This window comes from Python bivittatus, unplaced genomic scaffold (genome assembly GCF_059951505.1).
Source record: "Python bivittatus isolate LINGU-HERP-01145 unplaced genomic scaffold, Pbiv_v1 ctg000410_np1212, whole genome shotgun sequence".
Taxonomy (NCBI): domain Eukaryota; kingdom Metazoa; phylum Chordata; class Lepidosauria; order Squamata; family Pythonidae; genus Python; species Python bivittatus.
The window spans coordinates 7,722,512-7,739,130 of NW_028277067.1; the positions used below are offsets into that span (position 1 = coordinate 7,722,512).

The 16,619-nt window shown below is 40.4% G+C and overlaps 1 protein-coding gene across 4 annotated transcripts in view; it reads right to left on the reverse strand.

Moving 5' to 3' along the window:
• Nucleotides 1–1,208: 1,208 nt before the first annotated feature.
• ASIC2 (acid sensing ion channel subunit 2) overlaps nt 1,209–16,619 on the reverse strand; it is a 453,834-nt gene continuing 438,423 nt past the window's right edge. For all 4 annotated transcript variants that reach the window (XM_088143453.1, XM_088143451.1, XM_088143452.1 and 1 more), the window contains 7 exons: nt 14,467–14,617; nt 12,317–12,373; nt 10,663–10,816; nt 9,182–9,273; nt 7,488–7,567; nt 5,204–5,272; nt 1,209–2,168 (listed from right to left, as the gene is read on the reverse strand). In XM_088143453.1, coding sequence (XP_087999579.1) covers nt 2,067–2,168; nt 5,204–5,272; nt 7,488–7,567; nt 9,182–9,273; nt 10,663–10,816; nt 12,317–12,373; nt 14,467–14,617 — 705 coding nt within the window. In that variant the 3' untranslated portion in view covers nt 1,209–2,066. The remainder of the gene's footprint in view (nt 2,169–5,203; nt 5,273–7,487; nt 7,568–9,181; nt 9,274–10,662; nt 10,817–12,316; nt 12,374–14,466; nt 14,618–16,619) is intronic.

Sequence of the window (16,619 nt, forward strand, 5' to 3'; positions counted from 1 at the left end):
TCCCTAGTAGGTTATGGTATGGGAAGGCTCACTGTGAATATGCTCACTGAGTAGCAACTGGGAAAACTACTGCTACCACGGGACTTTGCATGGGAAGGTACACCAGTGTAGATCCTGCCAAAGCTTCAGTAAATAAAACCACATGGCTGATGCCAGGAGAATGTCATAAACAGTAACTTCACTGTGTCTGAGTGCAGGACTGCTCAGTTAGAAAAAAGAAAATAATGGACAAAAAACAAGAAAAATGGTGAAACAACAAAGACCCCTGTAGCACTTAATTATTAATAGGGCATTAACTTTTGCAGAGTAATTCTGTTTCATTAGATACCTACAGTGGATACCTACAGTGTACTGTGAGATTCAAGTATTTACATATTTAACTGAAGGCATGGGTGGAAATAGAAAAGAGTGTGGTGGGAAGAAAATAAAATGCAGAAGATGCAGACAATAACTACACTCTTGATTTAGGGCATTTACATTTACAGTCTCTGGAGTGGCAAAGATATTAGTTAATTGGTCAGTTGATTAATATACATAGACCTAGAGTCTCCATATCTATTTTAGGATTATTGCTATAGAACTTAATAGTGTCATTCATAACAAGAAATGAATGATCTGTTGCTCATCTTCCAATGTCACCTATACCAGCATTTGTAAGTGCTATTTTACTACATTCTGCATAGGACACACAGATTGGTTTGTACACTTTTTTTTTTTGAACAATTGTGTAAATAACTTTTTCCCCAGTAATTATAATTGCTTGTATCTTCTGCATTTAACTTCCCTTTAGCCTCAGCAACTACTCAAAGTAGAAGTGTGCATATACTCGATCTCAAGATAATATTGTAGGGATCTGATAAAACAGATGTAGTCCATGAAAAAATTGTGTGGTTTACTGTAACAGGCTGACATGACACATCACATCCTGAACTGCAAACTAGCTCCCCATGTTGTGACTTAGTATGTTGAATGAATAGAGTTTATGAGGTTAGTTTGCATGTATTGTGCAACCCAGAGATTTGGGCTCAGTTAACCTCTGGTAAGTCCACTGCATGACTTACACCACCTGTCAGAACTACCTCTCTGGAAACTGTTAAAACACTGCTTATAGGACATATTTTTTCTTTACTCTTTTTAGTGCTGATAGCTCCCAAGTTGTAATAAAGCATCCACAAAGGTGGAATAAACAGAAATGAGAGTTTGTCCTCTTCCACAAGACCACCTTTAATAGTGCTGTTAAGAACGAGGAAGCAGGGCAAGTCAGAAAGGTAACTGGACCCAGCCTCCCCCAATCCTGGGACACACACATGTTGCATTACACGCCAATCTGAACAAGACAGTAGCTGTATGGCTAACTAGTGCCAATGGGGCTGGTGCATTTGTGGGTGCCTGCATGTAAGAAGTAGTCTCTAATGGTAGATGAGGTGAGCCATTCTACTTGAGCATGCTCACCTTGGTCGCCAAAGAGCTTCACCCAAGGATTTGAGCAGAACTTTGAGACCTTGTCACATATTTAGCATACAACAAAAGAGAATGGTGGCTCCCAAAAACAGACCATTGCTTGCCTCTAACTCAGCTGTGATGTTGTTAAATAATGATAAACTCTTGAGCAGGAAAGTCTGTGCCATGGCCTCCACTTTTGTTGTGGCAAAAAAAAAAAGAAAAGAAAAAAAGAACAGTTGTTGGATGGAGACATGGCTTTTAAGGAAAAAGAGAGAGATTGCCATCAAAAGAACTGGCATGCAGGCTTCTTTTGTATAACTGTAGGCTGTCTATGAAAGAATGCTTCCTTGGTCATCGCACTTCTCCAGTTCAGAAACTGAGATGTGCTGTCCGCTGGTGGAGATAAACCTTGCCCCTTCCTACACCCTCCTCCACTCATCCTGGTAGGACAGGCTGATGCAACTGAGTCCATGGAATCTTTCACTGATTTTGGCAAGAAGAGAGAAGGAGAACAGTTGGATGCATAGCGAATTCCTCAGTGGTTCCCCCACCCTGTTAGTGAGCCTGAGTAGGATTCCCTGGCTTCTGTAGGTTCTGCTATCCGTGGTGTTGAGGAAGCATTGTCAGCACGCAATTTCTTCCAACGTGCCAAGTGTTGTCTGCAGGGGGACTGTCACAGTGTGGCTCGTGGGATCAGAGTGGTTTGACAAGGGCTCACACGTGCTCTGTGAACAGAAAAAAGGGAGATGACCAAGGAAGAACAAGTTGACAAGTCAGTTCTTCAACTCTTACCTCAACTAAGAGCTCACTAAATAGTTTTAGGCCATTCTTCTGTTGGCCTTAATTGTCCATCTCCAAGATAACAGTATTGGCATAACTTCCAGAAATACAATATTATAGGAGCTTTGCTGTATTGCATAAATGCTCGGTATTATTAAAATCACAGCATGGGGTTTTAATATCCTACTATAACAGGCCAGAAAGATAGGCATTTCAAGGATGTAAACAGAGCTGAATTCCCATTTTTATTAAGCTACTCCCCCCACATCTTTTCTTCAGGTTGCAATGAAATTCAGATCTGATGGCTTCAACACCAGCTATTTTTTTTCCTCCCATCCCAACCAGTGTTTATTTTGTTTACTGTCTTGATTAATAAACTTTATGGAGAATTTAAAAGCTTGCACATTATTCTGCAACCTTTGCGTTGTCCTAATAAATTGCTTAAACATGATGGTTCTCAAAATACCAGTGTGCTTCAACCTACCATTTTAAAACGATGAGCCCTGAGAGCCCCAATGTGCACTGAAAGTTTGAAGGAAAAATTCAGAAAGGATTTTGATGGCTGAGGGAATCACATTCTGTATTTGTATGGATACAGCTTTTCAATCACACAACACATATTTGAGCAATACATGAACACTTAACATGAACACTGAATATGAACCAGACAAAGTTTAAAATGTTTAAGTCTTGTTCATATCAGTGTGGGAGTTACAACATTTCTTTAATTTCTCTCATTAAAATCAACGGAATATCAAATAATTTAATTTGGGCTAAGTTAAAACTTATGTGTATGTATGTATGTATGTATGTATGTATGTTTATATATATATATATAAAGAAAAATATTTGTGAAGCTTGATATTGGAAACAATTACACTTTAAAATCTGCAATAGGATTCATGGTGGGGGGGTAGCGTTAAATTTTGAAAAGCAAATTTCTCTAGGATTTCAAAGACAAAAATCACATGTCTTCTTGAGCCCAATAGAAAGCACTCCCAAGTAAAGACACTTGGATTATGCTGCAATTGCTTGAATTGGATAATTTTAAAGTATTAATTTCAATATGCGTGTGCACGCTTCCTCATAAATAAACTCTGTATTAAGTTCAATAGCACTTACTCTCAGATCAAAGTACACAAAATTACAATCTCCAATCTCTCTGATTTTGTTGGATAAAGTTAAAAAGGATCATCCTTTGTAGCGGGTAAGGTATTCTTAACCTCTTTCTTGCAATGCTCTGATGACAACTCTAAGATTGCTAAAGCCTGGCCTGTGACAAATCAGGTTGCCAGAAGAAAGGGCAGGAGTAAGAATACTGCATTTGGGCTATAAAAATCCAGACAACCACTAAATGGCAGCAAAGAGTTAAATTTTCTGCATCTCGTTAGTAACATCTAGTAATTATCTGGATTTTTGCGCACCAGATTTGGTAGCCTTAGCAAAGAGACACATGTATCTCTCCCTCCCTCTAGGATGCACTTAAAACAAACAAAAAGCAAACCAACCAACAATAATATGCCTTCCCGCTATAAGCCAGATCCTTTGAACAAAGCAGAATTCTAACAGGCTAATAAAACTATTTTGGGATAAATGTTTGTGGAGCAATAGGGTAAAATGGTCATCTTAAGTCATGTGGGCAAACTTCAGATCTGCAGCATTTATTTTGTTGATTATGAGACTGGTCAACTGAAGCTAGTAAGAAAAGGGTCAATTTGGAATTGAAAATTTTGGAGTTCCGGGATTTGTTTAGAATACCTAACCTTAATTGGTAACTCCTCAGGCACTTCCACATGGCTAATATTTCCACTGCTTCCAGTCCCTTTACAAAGCTGTCTGAATCTTCATGTCTGTCAACCTCAAAAGCTGGCAACACACTGGGAGCATCAGTGTTCACCTTTTCCCTTCAAGTGGCGAATCCAAAGAATGGCATCCTATTGGTGTCTAATGCACTAAGCAACAACCTCCTCAAGCTCATATAGCCACTGTCCAGGCAAAAAGGAAATAAAATAAATTGCTAATGCATAACAAACAGTAAGCATTAACATTTTCCAAAACCTTTCTACATGCTTTGCTGCTATTCTTCTGTGACATTTAAAAGGCCCTGTGAGCTGTAAGGGCGAAAAGTTGGCATGCCTGCAATTTTGCAGCCAGCAGCTGAAGGAGTAGGGGTGGGGGTTCTAACCAAGGCATACAGGGAGAAACAAGCTTCAGGCACTGAACTTCTATTGGTGGGGGGTGGGGGGGGCGGGGGGAGCCCAGGACCAGGGCGATTCAAGAGTTCTGCCAACGGGAAAATGTATTGCTCACAAGTTGTGCAGAGTCTCAGTAATTCAAAGGAAAATCCCAATTTTGCAGCAATTTCCAATAAATCAGAGCAGCATCAGAAATAAATTGACTCAGCTCGCCATAACAGAAGATGGCATGAGATCAATCAGGACCAGAGCTAATCACAAAGTGGTGCAAAACAGTAATAATGAATGGCTCTGGGGAATTTCCCTCTTGGAAGGCTTTTTCATTTAAGTAGGACTAAGTAGGCTAGAAGTGGGATCTATTATTCAGAAATCCTTGCCAATCTAATGCATGTCAACTAGAGATCTGGCAGTGAAGCTATCCAGAGCTATCTTCTGCCCATCCCTTATTTAATTAACAGTGACCATTTGCTCCAGGGCTCAAACTCAGGGCTCTTTTGCCAAGCCAGAAGTCAACCTGCACAATGTGAATTAAAAAAGGACCCCTCTGAGCATATGCAAATGACCTTGTCTTCTGCATAAGGATAACTACAAGAAGTTGCTGTATCTGATTGGAGGGCAAATATTTAGAGGAGAAAGCATAAACTGGAGGCCCAGTGCCACTCTGTGCAAAAATTAAGGTCATCTCCCTTGTCAGATGGAAAATGAACTCTACCAAGGAATGTGCCAATCTTCTCTATGTCGGCTTCTGCTCTTGTGAGTCCTGGTAGGGACTCATGTCTACTTACCACATTCTCATCATGGCTTCCTTCTTCCTCCTCCGGGCCAAGAAGATCAAACAATTTCTCTTTGATCAGCTAAAAGAAGTAAGAGAAAGGATAAGGTTCTCAGTCCCAGCAAGAATCTGATACACCCCAACACCTTTGGCAGCAGCAGGAGAGGTCCTCTTCTTTGTATTGCACTGGGTTGGTTACTTATTCTTAATCCACGTGTTATAGTAAATTCAGGACACTGACACCTGTTTGCACAAGAAGTCTGACCCAGTACTCTTTTCTGAATTTAAAATTGTATTCAGCTTTGTTCACCTATTTCTAAGACTGTTCTTGCTTTCTTAAAGCCTAGAAATACATTTTGTTAAAGAAATTAAAAAGAACAATGCTAAGATTTAATTTTAATATTGTAAAATTCTTCTTTCCATATTGCAACTCTCATGAGGGCAATTTTCAGCAAACCATTATTAACTTAGCTTTTGATTACTTTCTAGAGATAATTATATTGACCTAACCTGAAGGGACTGGGGGGGGGGGGGGCGGGCAGGAGGCATGTTTCAAAGCCCTGCATCTGATTTATCCCAGAGAAAGGCAGATGTTGCATGGCAGACCTGTACGCAAAACAGGTTCTCTTGCCAAATTCAACCAAGTGAATTGTGCTACAAGTTTCTAATTTGTTCCCAGAAACTGCTTTGTCCAACAGGCTCTAAACCCCACACCCTGGGGAGGCCCTACACCCTACACCGTGCCTGAGCATCCAACTAACTGCAGTCCAGGAAAGAGACTTGAAAATGGATAGACATTTTATGGACTTGTATTTATTTATTTTTGCTTCTTCTGCCTCTGCTTGCAGGGAAAAGTTTGATGCCAACCAAACAGCTCTCTTAAATTCTACTTTCCCATGGCCTGGTTGTATGCATTAAGGTTAGGGATGGGCTTAGGACTCTTTGATTACTGGCATATCCCACCCCAACCCTAAAGTGTCTCTTGTTGAGGATTGCCCAGTCTGGAGAGAGCCAGCCATAGAGGTGGGAACCCATATCCAAAATCACCTTTTTTCTTCCCAAACTTATTTGTTATTCACTTCTTCTTTTGTTAGATTTATATCTCACTTTTTCTCCAGGATCCGAAGCAGCGTATAGAGCACCCCCCCACAATAACAACACTGTGAGGTTCATGAAGCGGTTATCTCTGTATGACGAAATCCCTGCTTTTCCTATAGCAGGTTCCAGGCTTGGTTCCCAGCACCTCCAAGCAGAAAGACTATTTCATTCAGTGTGGACAATACCGAGCAAGTATACCAATCAAACTTGGTAGAAGGCAAACCTTTGTGACAGCCAATGTAATGTTGGCATTAAGGTGTGGCATGAGGACTAGGAAGACTCTCTTTCTTTCAGCTCAGCCTGGTACCTCAAAGGTGGGCAATATGAGGAATCAATATGAGGATTGTGCTATTAGTTCTTGCTGGTGGTGGGCATCCAGAAGATGGGGGGGTGGGACCCAAAACCAGCAGTGGTAGATGGGAAAACAGGCAGCAGTTGTGATGATGCTTTCTTTCCATGCTGCAACCCCTCTCTCCTTAATCAGAGTGTGCGAGCAAAAGTTAATAGCTACCAGCCTATCAAGGTATATGCTTTGTTACAACAACCTGCAAAGCAGGAGTGGGTAACCCACAGGTTCCTTATAGCCCCTGGATACCTTTTCCTGTTCTCTCTCTGCTTGGCATTGGGGAGATGCAATTTCCTGATGCCAACTGATCAAAAGCAAAGCAAAGATAAAAGTTGTTTAACCCTTCAGATAGGCTCAACATACCCAAATTGTCATAACGGCCCCAACCCAAGTCATCACTTCATCCCAAACTGGATAAAACATTAGGTTATGGTCCTGTCTTAACTACTGGAAAAATATGTAATGAAAGAAAAGTGCATGTTAACACCAAATATGTAATTAATGTCACATCTTGCTCAGTTATTATTATTATTATTTAGTTAAAATGCACACTGGGCTGTGTGTGTGTAAGGAAATAGCATCAGGATTTGTGCTACCCTTCTGGAGCTCAAATGTATATTCTAAACCTTGTTATTTTTGACTCTTCTGGAGAAACGTGAAATTTGGCGGTTAGATTTTGCGCTTCAAGATTTCAAAATGTGTATTCAGGAAACTGTAAGATGCCAGAAGTTATTATATTATTGGGTCAAGGCAGGCCCATGGACAGAGTCCCTTCTTGCATCACCTCGGCAAGAAGCACGCTAGGCCACTGGGCTACGTCATTCCCTACCTCAGGGAAAGGGCTGCAACTTACCTCATAGATATAGTCAAATACTTCCAGAATAGTGAGGATACTAGCACCAATAAAAAGACCCATCTGACCTCCAATATCACCTGGGGAAAAGGGGAGGGGGGGAGGAACAGAAATGGACATTTTAATCTTGCATTTTGGTGCACACCAAAATAAATTGCTTGGGCTGTGAGCCCCTACCTGGAAATAAGCCCCCTAAACTAACTAAACTAAATATATACAGTATTTTGAGCATTTTTATGCTGGCTGTAAAGGAATAGGGAAGCTGCCTCCTCCTTCTCCTCCTCCTCCATTAGCATGCAGCTGTAGGTTAGGCATCCCTTATTAATAGGGTAGACCATTTCTTTTTGAAGACAATCTGATACATCCTTTTGATATTGCACCCTGCTGTTCATTTACCATGCCCTTGCCTGTTTGGCTTCTCCGTTTTATTTGTGTGTTGTCATTAGACCTTTTCATCTCTGCTGCTCCAATTCAGTAGCCTCCATAAAGCATCCAAGGATGCATATACATTATGAAATACATCACGGTAGCAGAATCTTCCTCTTTTCCTGCCATTAAGTATCACAGTTGATCTCTATACAAACTGGAAAGAATCTCTTGGTCTATTGTTCAGAAGGTAAAAGGCTTACATCTCCATGACAACAGGGGATATGTTTAAATGCAGCTAACAAAGGCCTTGGGACAAACAAGCCAAAACTCAGGTTGTCTTCTTTTCACCCAAACTTCATACAAGGGTTGGAGTTTGACTTCATAAGCCAGATATTTTTTTAGATGGATGGATGGTAAGCTACAGCTTCTACCATGGCAGCCTATATTTTCTCATCTTTTTCAATATTGTTTCAGTTACTGGTGCTATATTTAACGTACAATCCCATACTGCCTGGCTAAGGGCCAGAGAATCTGGGAAAAGACTTGATATGTTAGTGGAACACCATATCGAATAACAAGCACCCCAAATACACCACTACTGGGATATGGCTTCTTTGAGCGACAGGTGCAAGCCCAAGATCCAATACAAGAAATCTCCCTCTCATGGATTTTAGTCTCAATTTTCTTTGGCTACTTGGCAAAAGAGGGTGTTTCTTCATTTTTATCTGAGACCTGTAGCCTCCTTGCCATCTTAAATATGCCTCTTTGTGCCTTAATTCAAGAAAACTTCACTCTATCAGCAAGACTTCACGTCAAAACTGGATGAGGCCCCACAGAGAAAATAGAGAATAGCAGGCATGGCCGATACTCTTCTGACAGATAGATTTACCATGAATATTTAAAGTGGTGCAAGACTTCTGGACGTAAGCAGATAGATCTTCATTTTCCAATTTTTCTGTTTTCCCTGCATGGGCTGGCCCAAGCTCTCTGAGTTCATTCTGTGATTCTGAGCTGCTGGAATCAGATTTTTCTGAGCTCAGCTTAGAAGACTTTTAATAATAGACCAGAGCAGGCCAGTGATGCTAAAGGCTTCTGGATCAGACTTGTTCAGTGGTCTAAGTAATAAGGAGAGCCTATTGCTGCCTATGGCATTTCTAATGGCTGTTGGGTTTGTCTCTCTCCCTGTGCCCGTCTTGTTTTGTCTCTGCTTCAGGTTGTTCCTTACCAATTGACAGGAGTTCCCTGGGATTTGCTCATGGGGCTGAAGCTCCAGATTGCCTGCAAACTGCAGTTGTGTTGTGTATGTGCACTGAATGTTTACTCACCAAGTAATGCTGCCACTTCATATGCTTTCCTCTGCTCAATGGTCTCATAGTTAAGAGCTTCGAAGAATATATCCAGTACAAGGATATTCTCCCTAAGGAAAGAAAACAGGCAGCCAGGAGGGCATCAAGAGGAAGTAACTGCATCTTCAAGTTTGGTAGCTGTTGTATGCCTTTGAATTTGTGGTGGGAAACTCCTAGGTGGCAGCCTAAGGAGAATGCTGTATTTGGTATTGGGTCAGTACACCTCTTCACTAAGAGAATAAGTAATTGGTGGAGAACATGCAGGATCCCAATGTTGTTACTGTAACTCCCATTGTACTGGACCACTGGTAGTGTTAGTTGCTGCTATAGCTCAACACAGTACAGAGAGTCTCATATTCTCCACTCCTGCCTTCTTGACAACTAGAACATTCACTCTTCTGTTAACCACCCTTTCTTCATGAATACTTGGTCCCAAAGTCCAGGTGATTAAGAATAAAAGCTGCTTATAGACTAGTCTGATTCCCTTGGTGACTGAGGAGAAGGATGCCACGAAGTCCCAGTAAACAATAGGAATGAGTTACTAGGTTTGACCTGCCTTCTCAAAACTGGCACCTTCTAGATATGCTGGTGCTGAAATTCCCAGAATGCTTAGAATTACAGTCCCACCAAATTTGGAGTGCACCAGCTTGGAGAAAGCTAAGGTAGTCCATCTTCCTGTTTCCCCCAGCAAACAGTGACATGCACCCAGGGTTTGAATACAGTAACTCTCTGAAGCTGTTGCTGTTCTCAGCAACTGATAGTCTTTGAACTTGGAGGGTCCATGCTAATAATTTTAAAAGTGGTCTAAAATATTGGGTTTGGGGGCTGTGGATTTTGACTTGGCAGTTTGTGCTGCTAACTACTGTGAACTTTACAAAGCCACTTGGCTTCAAGGAATATTGATTACATTAACAACCTGCCAGAACATAATAGGCTGACTGTAGGGACCGAGCCCATGATACCGTGTCCTCTAAAATCCTAACTTCCAATATATCTCTTCTGAACAATACAAGGAAAGAGTATATGCATCTTTCATGGATCTAGTCTATTGCTTGTTTTGTCTGAGTACCTACTTCTGGATCTCCTGACCTTCTACTGGAGACTTTAGATTGTGTCTTCTATCTAAGTTTGACTAGGCACTTGCCTCTAGCCCTGAACCTTGTTTGGTACTCTGGAAATCCTAAATTTTTACTGATTTGGATTTCTGATTCCTAGTCAGTTCCTAAGTTGGGTGGCTTATTCAGTGTAGCAAGTAGCAAATAACACCCGACCCTTTGAATTCTGAAACATAATGAATCTGGAACTGATACCTGAATGAACCCCAGCTGAATGAATCCCAACTGACACTTGACACTTGACAATAACCACATATGTTTTGTTATTACACAAACAATCTCTCCTTGGCTTACTTTACTTAATAAAATGATTATTCCACCCTTGTTTAAACCAGGATTACGTACGAGATATATTTCTCTGACTTGTTAAACTTCTTCTCAAGATATTTAGCTGAGGTCTTGCTGGGGATCTTAACCATGGAGAGCTCCTTGTTGTAACGGGTCAAATTGCATGGGGTTTGGCACTCACAATAATCGTTACCCTTTTCACCGAGAAGCACTGTAAGGCAAAGCAAGAACCAGGTGGGTCACTGGTAAAGTTCCATGCCCCCACATGCAGATGGAAGAATTGCTTTTCTGGCCTAGATGAAAGATTGAGAAAGACCTGCATTCCCTAACATGGTGCCTTTCAGTTGTGTTTGACTATAACTCCCATGATCCCACCCAGGCTGTATCCAGAGGAGTTATATGCTCACGCAACTGGAGAATATGCTTTTGGAGAAGGCAGATTTATATCAGCACCTTAATAATAGCTAGGTCAATGCCCTAGAATGTTTTATGCAAGTCATGGCAGAGATAGCTGGGAACCTATTGTTCTCCTTTGTGTCCATCAAAGAAATTCATTGAAGTTCTATTGTTAACAATCACAGCTAATAAAAGCCACTGATGGAGCAATCCATTATGAATTGTCTCCTCCTTTTAAAAAGTCTATCAAAAGCCCAATTCATATGCTGTAGTGGCAGTGAGCTTGCTGCCAAAAATAGCATCTGCCTTCCCTGTGTTCCACCAACTGTTTTTTGCAGTAATATATGGAAACTTGCTCTCAGATTATACTCCATGCTCAGTTGTATGTAATTTTAGCAAATGAAATAGAGGTGTACAAAGTGTTCCACGTCTGAAATGTTTCGAGCTCAAACACATTGGTTTTACATTCAAAACGCTAAATTCTGAGTTTGAAACAGCTGCCCTGATCATTCCAGAAGTGTGCCAAGCTCAAATTTGAAATATCCCAAGCTTAAAGCACTCCATTTGGAGTTCAAAATGCACTGATCCAAGGCCAAAGGAACAAAAGCAACTGTGGGAGGTTCAGTATAGTGTTGCATATGCTACAGTGTTACATATGCTACAGGTTGAGTACAGTGTTAGGGAGAGCTGAGTAATGATTAATCCTGTCCTTTCCAACCCCAGAAATCACCTGTCTTGTGGAACAAACCAGTATGTGAATGAAGATACCATAGAATAAAAAAGAATGGGATGTGAGTTTAAATAGATAACACATACGTACTGCAGCTCCCCAAAGTTGTTCATGAAGTTGAAATATCAAAAATAAAATCTTGCTTTTGAATTCTGACCTGATGAGAATTCTTTACAGTACATGTTTCTGATGGATTTCAAGGCAACAATGTTCACCTCCTTAGATCAACAAAGGCCTCAACTGAGGGGAAAAAGTAAATTGGTACACTGCAAATTTAAATGTGAAATTAGAAGAATTTGTGTGAATTTCAGTCTTCAAATTCTTCCCAGTTTTTCCCAAGGGCCACCCAGGCAGATGTGATTTCTGGGAGAACAAGTTGCATTGCAACTGAGTCATGCCACCCACCACGGAAGGTTTGCTTAAGTGCTTCTTCAATGGGGCAGCTGACATTTGTTTGGTTGTGTGCAAGACACACTCCACATTCTGTGACAACATGAATCCCAGTTTGAAATGTGATTCTTTTGAAATATCAAACAAGAAGAAATTAAACAGTCCTGATGGTGAGAGAACCCTTTCAGAACTCACCTAGTGCAGGCTCTGCACACTCCTTATATTGCTCCGGTGTACAAAAAGGAGCATCACCTGCATAAAAAGAACACAGGGTTATTTTTAATATAAGCTTAGCAATGATGGATTTCTTTCTAAAATGCTTAGGGAAATCATTCTTACGTTTCAGTCACGTATGGGCAAACCATAGTCCCAAGGCAAACATGGCAATTGGACATCTCATGGGTGGTATTCCAGGGATGGGCCTTGCCTTCCCTGAATCCCTCCTTCCTCTGTTGCCACTGTGGCAATCATATAATGGAAGAAAGGGGGTGCGCATGTCCCTTCTTTCCTTCTCCTTCCCCAGAATGACTGGGTTCCTGACAGCCTACCAGAGAACTGTTTGGCGAGCTTTTAGTGATATTATTTGAATTAGGAAAATATGAAGTGTGCTCAGCGTGTCTGTGAAAGATAAACCTCCCTGTTTATAGAGAACTGGGAGAAGTAGGTAAGCATGAGCGTGAATACATGCATGAGTGTGCATAACTATCTTCATGCATCTATGCGGATGATGCAGGCCCTGCTCACTATCCAATACTGTGCAGTCACAATTAGCACCTATTTGTGAAATCAAAGACCACTGTTAGTAAAATAACTGCATCATCTCCTAAATGTCTACTCTAAAGTAAATCCTATCGAATTCATTAGGGCTTACCATGGGAAAATGCTTTTGTTTTGATTTTAAAAAAGCATAATAAGATATGATTTTAAAAATTGGACACTAGAGGGAACTAAAGATTACAATTAAAGGAGAAGAACACATAAACTCAACTTACAATTACAGAATGGAGCAAAATATTCTAACACTGGACATACTGAAGGATATTTTTGAACAATGGACTCAGAAGTTAATTTTAATAGTGTCAACAGAGACATCTGCCTCTATGGAGACTGTGTCTAAAAGATGTTATGGAAGAGGAACAAGTGCTACCTGACAAGACTGAGACTGAGTTGAAAGTGGATTTACAAATGCAGGATACAAGAATGACATGGAAAAAGATGTTACACTGGACATACAAAAGAAACCAGCTGATGTCTTAATAATTAAAAGGGATATACAAACAATAAACCAAGAGAGTGACCTGGATAATTTTCCTATATTGCATTTATAAAAGAGGTTTGTTAAAGTTTTGAAGACTCTCATGAGAAGGGACAAAGAAAAAATGAAAAGAAATCAAGTTCTATAACATTATTTGAATGGACTGAAGATTAAGATCATTAGAAGTAAAAGGAAGGAATATAAAGTTGGTTTATTTCATCAAGGTTAAAATAGATATGTTGTTATTTCTGGTAACCCTTAATGGACTTTTGCTGACACCAGGACTGAAATGATAATGCTTTATGGATTTGTTTATAGATAAGAGATGGGATATGAGAAGAAGAGATCATTTGTTGTATTTTAAGATGAGGGGATCAGTTACTAAAATTGTTTAAACTTGTTGTGATGAAGGTGGGAAGTCACTTCTTTGTGTGTGTGTGTGTGTGTGTGTGTGTATTCTTTGCTGTATTCTTACTTTTCTTTCTTTTCTATTTCTCTTTTTTCCTTTTTTCTTTCTTTTCTGCATCTTCTACTCTTTTTATTCTTCTAATTTTTCAGTTTGTATTAGTTAAAGTCATGCAGATTTACATGAAAATAGTGCTTTTGTCACTTTGTTTCTAAAATCAAATCAAATAAAGGCAGCAAATGATCTGAAATAAAAAATCAGGCACATATTTTGAAAGTTCTGTAGTTATTGAATATAAAAGCTCTTTATATCTAATTATAAAAGTTTATTTCAATTACTTCAGATTGTTTTTAAAAGCAAACAAATCTCTACTATTAATACACTAAGTATTTTGAGGAACATATCATTATTAACAGTAGAAGCCATCTCCGAGCAATTAATGTTTGAATTCTTTGTGGTGCATCCTAGAGAGGCACCGGATTTGGTTACTGACAGTAGCCCTTCTAGTGATAGTCTGAAAATGAGGTTTACTAATTCAAAGAAGAAATGAAGGATGGCTGCATGCCAAACCACAATTATCTCTAGAGCCATATATCCTCCAGATAAGTTAGAGGGTTGGAAGATCGTTTCTGCATGCTTGGTGCATTCTGACAGAACTTTGGCAGCTCGCTCCCAAAGACCTACCTGGCATGTGAACCATTTTGCAGTTGCAATTCTCTACCACGTAGCGGGTCTCACAACTGATCCTGCATGCAGTGATGCTATAGATGGGGAAAAACTCCAGGCCAAAGTCTGATGAGTGGCACTCACCCCATGGAGGTGGAAGGTATGTCAGCTGCAAAGAAAAAAGCAGAAATCTGAATCAGCCTGTGGCAAATAATGGCATTTGCTCCTAACTACAGGAACTCTAAACACTTAAGTAAGAGTATGCATTTCAACTTCACACTGTTGGCAAAATTACTTAACCTAACCTTCATTTATTCATTCATTTTATTATTCTGACTGCACAGTACTGAATTTCTCTGGGTGATGTTAAAAAAAAAAATAAGAGATAAAAATAATAGTAAAAGAAACACACAACATTTTTAAAAAGTCAATCATAAGGATAAAAACAACACAGATACAGTACGGCCCTTTCTTTTGTTGCCACCTGCCTCCCCTGATCTGACATACGCACTTAGAGCAGTGTTTCTCAAACTTTGTGCAGTTGTGGATGCTCAGTTAAAGAAACAAAATCCTCCCTGTTTTTGTCATTAAGAACATGGGAATTTGCATTTCTGGTAGGATCATGACCATGGTTGCATTTGTGTATGTCTGCCTATCCCTCTTTTAAAAACTGTTCTTAAATTAATTTTTTGTACCCAAAATGTAATCCAGAATCATTTAGTATCAATTGTATTATTTTATGCACCCCATCCCCTAATAAAATCTCTTAATACAAACTTGTTGGTAAAAAATGTCCCTCAACAGAAGTACTAAGGAGCCATGGGTGAGTCCACTCAGTCCACTGAAATCCTATTTTTATTCTTCCTAACCCAATAGAAAATTGAAAATAAATGATGTAAAGAGGGTCAGGACTCTGTCGGTCTGTCAGGAGGACAACTCTCCAAACACTGAACAATCTGGTGTGGGGAAAGGAGCTGGCAAAAGTAAGATGGAGTGGGAGAATGGCCTGGATCCAGCCAAGGGCAGCTGAATTAAAAAAAATGGGGGGGGAAATCCCTCAGTGCATCTCTAGGGGAAAGGCATTTGGACAGCAGCTTGGAATACCCCTGAATGATCCATTTTCAGCCCCCACTCCAACCTGTTGTATGACACAAAGCAGAGTGTAGATAGCCTGCCTTATGTTTCCCACTGCACATAAAAGACACAGCATGAGGGGAAAGCAGAAATACACACACATATAACATATAAGCAACATATAAGCATCTACCCTGATTACACCCTCACAGGTACGAATGCATACATGTACACACACACAGAGAGGTTTGCAAAGCAGTATCCATGGAAGAAAATAAAAAAAGGCAAGATGGTGATGCAAGCCCCACTCCTTTTATACATGTGTCATTGTTGCATACATATATAAAGGGACAGGACTTGCACTGCAATATTGTTTGCACCGTCTTGCTTCCACCTCTGTCTGGATGTGGCTCTGTTTGCAGGTACCCCAATTAATCCCTGGGGAGAAAGTGTCCCTACAAACGCAGAGGCTTAATAAATTACTTCAGTGGGTTGAAGCCATGCCCTGCTTGTTCTCCCTGTCTTGGCCAACCCAATGGAATTCACGTAGAAGGGCTCAGATTCTGTTGGTCCAAAACATCAGTAGAATAGGACTAAATTTGGGTTGGGGGTGGTGGAGAAACTGGAAAAAGAAATACCAAGTTTAAAAATGGGCCAGACTCAGCCGAGGGCTGTAGGGAAGTTTCATCAATTCATCCCTAGAGGCAGCTGGATGGCAGCTAAGAATGTAGGTGACTGTTCCTTTCCAAGCCCTCCTCCTTCCTGGTCACAGGACCCTGGGCAGAGTACATGCAGCCTGCCTCTGGTTCTCAGCACACACATGCACAAAAACACAGAGATGCAACACCAGAGAAGAACACAAACACACACAGATGCAACACACTGTTGCGTTACACAAAAGGCAATGCAGTCGCCTCCTATCGACACTGTTGGTGAAAGGTTTGAAGAAAAAAATGCTAGAAGCCATGCTCCACTTTTTCCCTACCTTGTTAAATATTCATCACTGTATTTCCTTTTTGCACTTTTAAAAAAAGGTTATTTGTGCAAGAACACAGTTCCACTTAGCACAGCACATGTGGACTCCAAGTTGGTAACTA